General features: G+C 46.5%; 1 protein-coding gene across 1 annotated transcript; it reads right to left on the minus strand.

Moving 5' to 3' along the window:
- Positions 1-1,990: 1,990 nt before the first annotated feature.
- On the minus strand, positions 1,991-5,662 carry LOC104517987 (mesoderm-specific transcript protein; the record flags this gene model as incomplete). Its single annotated transcript, XM_010176308.2, has 4 exons — positions 1,991-2,108; positions 2,588-2,651; positions 3,263-3,339; positions 5,561-5,662. Coding segments are annotated over 4 exons (361 nt in total), but the record flags the coding sequence as incomplete, so codon positions are not given.
- Positions 5,663-5,819: the final 157 nt, after the last annotated feature.

The raw sequence follows: 5,819 nt of genomic DNA on the forward strand, positions 1-5,819 counted from the left end.
TTACTGAGGGTGCCCTCAATCCCTTCATCCAAATCATTGATCAAGATGTTAAACAGGACTCAGTTTAATTAGGACAGTATCTGTAATCTTCAGTCTCGGCCTCAAGAGTTTAGGTGATTGATATTTTTTGATATTTTGATTCATTTTTTGGATATTTTTTATCATTTCTCCCCTGTCTGCCACTGGCCATAGACTGAATCTGTCTTATCCTCACCAGGTTGTTGTCTCCTGGGTTAGGATGAGATTAATGAGCCTCTCTTAACAGTAATCTCTCAAATGTTGCTTTGTCCCCAGGTGTGTACAGAGGTGGCTGCGACGTGCTGGTCAGGTCCAGACTTGCACTAGGAGATGGTGTGACCATGCAGGTGACAGTTAGGAGCAAGGAAGAAACACCTGTAGATGTCATCCTGGCTTCTGTAGGTTGAGTGTTACATCGACTGTGATGGAAACCTCCTTTGCAAGTACCAGTTGGGTATTTCCTGGACATCAAGCCACCTGTCTGTCCTTCTGCATGTAGTTTTTATTTCTCAATTTGGTAAATATTTTGTATGATGTTACAGTAGTGGCTGGTACTGAGCCTTTCCTGTGTCCCTTCCTTTATTGTCACTTACACATTCCCATCTAACTTATTGCATCTCTGACCACTTGCAATAGAGCAGGGAAGATAAAAAAGATGCAGGTGGTAAGAAAATGGAATCAGATTTTTGTCAAAAAAATTGATTTTTTTATTAACAGAAAATAAACACTGGTCCAAGTGGTGGAATTCATATGAATTACTGTTAATAAAATAGAAATTTCTTGTTCTAATTCTGTCTGTTTCAGTACAGAAAAAAAAAAAGTAGCTCATAATGGCTGTTTCCTCAGCAGAAGCCCCTTATTTCCTAAAGGGATGCTATGAAATTTTAACCATCAGCAGTTAAAAATCCCACACAAAACCTGCAGAATCTGCCAACCTGTAAATTTATAATTTCTTGATGATTATCTCCTCTGTTCCACAGAGAAAAATCAATGTATGGAGTGATTAATCCTCATTTATCAAGGCATCTTCAGTTCTCTGAGCCTTATATCAACAGTGCAGCTTTTTCCTGGGCTCAGAGTGAAACATCCTATATCAAAAATTGGGAAGAGGAGAGAAAAGGAAGGGACCTTGTGGTGACTTCTTTGTGAGGGAAGTTCTCCGTCTCTCAACTGATGAGCTGGTGTTTCTTTAGTTCTCAAGTCAGGGTGAGGAAGAAAGGAAGGAATACTATTTTAATACCTAATTAGTATTAATAAATTAATACTAATTTAAACACCTATCCCAGATCCCTGTGGCTGGAAATTGCTCAGAAGAACAGCTTGGCTTTTGCTAGCTCCAGTATTGCATATTCACCTTGCTCTAGTGAAAAGGGTGGTAGAAAGTCCTGGTAGAACTGCATGTTACAGCCAAGCTTTGGCAAAGCTCCTGAGATAGTCTCAGGGGTGTAGTGTCAGTGAGCAGCTCTGCTTGTTGAACTGAAAATCAGAGAAATAAGGGATGTGGTTAAAAACTTGATGTTTAGAACAAGCCTTTCGGTAACTGGCTATTAAAAAGAGATTAATGAAGACATAATTACAGGAATATGTTCAGCAACCCTTGGCTGCTAGTGGTCCTGCCTACCTGGAGCACACAGTGAAGGCAAGTAAGGATTCTTGGACTGACACACGTGCTCTGCCTCCCCTCAGGTGCTCCCTTCCTGACTAAATACAGAGGCAGGCTGCTCAAGAAGAAAGATGAGCAAGCACAGGGCTGGAAGAGCTGTCACCATCCTAGAACTCTTACTTAGGTTGATAGTTTGTCCATCCTGGTTAATCTTTTCTGGTGCTGAAAGGATTTAACTGTATAAATGCAACAGCTTGGCAGCCAAAGATGAATGAGGGTGTTAAAGTGTTGGATCTGGAGATAAAAATCAAGGTTTCTTCCTGTCCTCAAAGCCTGACTCATAAACAGTGAGAACTGAGCTGCAGCAGTTCAGAAGGAGTTGATGAAGTTCAGATAAGCGTTTAGGAAGCCCGTTGGATCCTCCAGTTGTGGATAGTGGCTAATGTGGTCATCCAGCACGGACACTGTGGACATGGGAAGCACCTTCCTGTTGGAAGAATGCAGAGAAGTTTAAGCACAGGAACCACAGCAGGTTCAGCCCACACCCAGCCAGATGCTACCAGTGAGGACAGGATCCTTTTCCACAGTTGAAATTCTGCCCATAACATGGTTTTGGGGACAAAAAAATGCCTGTAGCAGCTATAGTTAACCACTCTTCCAAGTGCTGGATTTGACTTCAGATTAATTTTGAGGAGAGTACCTCAGTCAATAAATCTTACCTCTTGTCTATTGTGGTTTTAAAATGCATGACGGATTTGACTGAGAATTGTGACTTTGATGCATAAAATCAGGAAGCAATTCCCAAACTGCAGAAGGTTCTGACTGAATCACCTGGTTGTACAAGTTACAGGTGGGAATTAAAAAACCAGCCTCCATGAAGAATTGAAGGTAAAGTCTGAGACAAAATCTCCCTCAAAATGAAACCCTGGTTGCACATTCCCCACTTTGTGGTGGGTCTTGTCTTACTTGTAAAGCTGAAGAAACTCTGGGTGTGGATTCACAGGGTCCAAGGGCCCGTAGATGAGGTGCACTGCGAGAGAGAAGCACAGACAGAGCTTTTATATCCAAGGACATCCCTCAACTAAGCCAAGGAGACCTGCTGCAGACACGTTCTGCCCTCACACAGAGCTTGGGAAGCTTTCAGCAGAGCACTGAGCAAACCAGCTGCCAAAAAGACTCTTAAATTCTCTGCCCTGGGGTCAAGCTCAGCCTCCAAACCTCCTCTTGCAACCACCAAACCTTTCTTTGAGTGGTTGCAATTTCTCTGGAGCTTGAAAAGCACCTTGATTTCCCTGGGACAACAGCTGGAGAAACCAGGAAAGTTACCTCTGCTCAGTGGAACAAACTTCTTTTACTTTTACCTTAACAGGCTCACAGGTTTTCACTGTAATTGAGCCTTAAACTGGAGCAGGGAAGGTTGCTACCTCTGCACAAACTGGATTTGAGCCACATCATCTTCATCAGAATAACGAGAGGCTCCAGTGATTAGTGGAAGGAGTCAGCACCTCCGTGCTCTGGTGCCTGCAGGCTAGAACTGGGGAGTTGGAACTAGATGATCTTTAAGGTCCCTTCCAACCCAAACCATTCTATGAATTCCCAACATCCTGACCAGTAAATCAAGGAAAACAGAGTCTTACTCACATGGGACAGAAGTGGACATCAAAGCTCCAACCCAACGGTCTCTGTGCTTCTTTCTCTGGTTTATATACTGCAAAATACTGAGGAGAAACGTGTTGTTACGCAGTGGATGGTGCCTCAAGGTGCTGCACAGCCTGGAAACTGCTCTTGGGGCAATGCAGGCCTGGGCAGTGAGTTGGAATCTGCATCTCCTACAGACAACCTCCAGACAAAATCAGTCTGCTGAACATCTCTGAGCTTAGTGAACTGCCCAAGTTTGGGGTTTTGGGGGGTTTTTTTTAGGTAGTCAGCAAATAAAAGGTTTGGGGCTTTGCCAACTCTGTGTCCTAAGTGCAAAGTCCAGAGTCCTGCTGGAGGACAATCCAAGTTCACTCAGGAAGGGGAAAACAGCCCATAAACTGGGATGGTGGCAGGATGAAGTTTGAATCCTTCCTGGCTGAGAAAGGCAGAAGCAAATTTGGGTCCTCAGCTCCTAGTCAAATGCTACTGGGTTGTAAAAGGGGGTGAATCATCGTAACCCTTGTTCCAGGCGGAGCAGTGAGTCACTGCAGGCAGCCAGTAAATGGGACTGAGTGATCAGTGACCCCAAAACCCCCTTAACAGACACAGAATTGCCCAGACTGGAAAAGACCTTTTAAGGTCATCGAGTCCAATCATGAACCCAACACTGACCAGTCCCCTATGACTAACCCATGTCCCTCAGCACTGTGTCTACACGACTCTTCAATCCCTCCAGGGATGGGGACTCCACCACTGCCCTGGGCAACCCCTTCCAATGCCTCAGAACCCTTTCAGCAAAGAAATTCTTCCTCTCACATCCCATCTCAACTGCCCTGGCCACAACTGGAGCCCATTTCCTCTTGTCCTGTCCCTTGGGCCTTGGTTGAACAGACCCCCCCCCACCTCTCTCCACCCTCCTCCAAGGGACTTGCACAGAGCCACAAGGTCTCCCCTCAGCCTCCTTTTCTCCAGGCTCAACACCCCCAGTTCCCTCAGCCACAAGGGAACTCAGCACACTTGTGCTCCAGACCCTTCCCCAGCTCCGTTGCCCTTCTCTGGACACGCTCCAGCACCTCCATGTCCTTCTTGGACTCAGGGGCCCAACACTGAACCCAGCACTCCAGCTGCGGCCTCACCAGTGATTCCCAGGCCAGGGGAGAGAGAACTTTGAACTGGATCCCACAAAGTGTCAGAGCAGAGATCAGGCTGCTGAAAGCCAACGCAGAGGCAGTGCTGTCTGAGGACTCATGTCACAGGCATTGCAGCAGCTCTGAAACCATTTCAGTGCCCCTCAGAAGAGGAGTCAACACTCAACTACTGAGTGTGGAGAAGTGCAGGAGAAGGAAAATGTCAGTGGTCAGGTCTTGGAGTAAAAATCCAAACTGCTGATGGTTCCTCAGCCTGTCTCACCCCCACCAGCCAGCAACTCCGGGTGACTCCTTCCTTCAGCACATTTCTTGGGGGTTGAAGCTCACAATTTAAACAGTCAGTTGGGTTATAAAAAGCTTTCCAAGGACAGGAACCTCGCTAAATAAACAAATCAATACTCTGACCCATGATATTTAAGGTGTGGAGATATTTCAGCACTGAGCTTCCCATCCTTGCGCTGCCGGCAAAGGTGACATTGCAAAAATTGGCCATGATGGGACTTGTCAAGTGGGCAGCATGTCAGCTGTGTACCCATTGTTGGGCTTGGGTGAGTGTCCCTCGTTAATAAGAGGCAATTAACGAGTGCACTTTGGAGAGGCTGAGCTATTTGGTTCTTAATGTGTGTTGTCATTTGTCCAAAGATTGTCCCCAGCGGGAGGAGAGAGGATTTTACTCGCTGGGAGAGAAGGACACACGCAGACCCCACTGAATGGAGATACTGAACCCACAACCACCAGCTCGAGGTCCTTCCAAAAGCCCCAAACTGGAGAAAACCAGGTTTAGCTCTAGTTATTAACAAAACCCCACAAATTCAAGCCCCTAATTTCCAAAGAAGAAAAAACTCCACATGGTACATCTCCAGCGTTGTCCTTCTCCCACCGTGTGCAGCCTCAGATCCTCCTGACTCAACTTCATTTACCTGCTTTCCATCATCCCACCAAGAATCCCTGCTCCTACATCACACCTCAACTCATTTTTTGGGGTGCAGTGATGATCCAAGACCCTAAAAGAAGCAACTGGAAGTTCTAGAGAGCCAATGTCCAAGGACATGGCCAAGCTCTGATAACCTCCAAGCTTCTACATGGTTCTGCCTGCAAATAGAGGGACACCAAGGGTGTAAAACAGCTTGTGCAGCAATTAATGACACCGTACCTGTCAACGACCAGATTGCCATCGTTGGTCCGCACCGCTGTCCACATGTCCCAGTACTCTGCCTGCGTCGGCTGCGTGTAGGGCCCAAAGACTGCCCCGAGCCTGGGGAAAAAAAGAGTTCAGAGCAGCTCAGCAGCAGCTCAGCGTTAGCGTACGGCTCAAAAATGAGCTGAGGGCAAAAAAGAGCTGAGCACTTCCAGCTTCCACTGTGACACAGATGGGTGCTGGTGCAGCACTGCAAGTTGACCCCCACATCATG

Source organism: Antrostomus carolinensis, unplaced genomic scaffold, assembly GCF_000700745.2.
Source record: "Antrostomus carolinensis isolate BGI_N321 unplaced genomic scaffold, ASM70074v2 Scaffold18839, whole genome shotgun sequence".
NCBI classification, from domain to species: domain Eukaryota; kingdom Metazoa; phylum Chordata; class Aves; order Caprimulgiformes; family Caprimulgidae; genus Antrostomus; species Antrostomus carolinensis.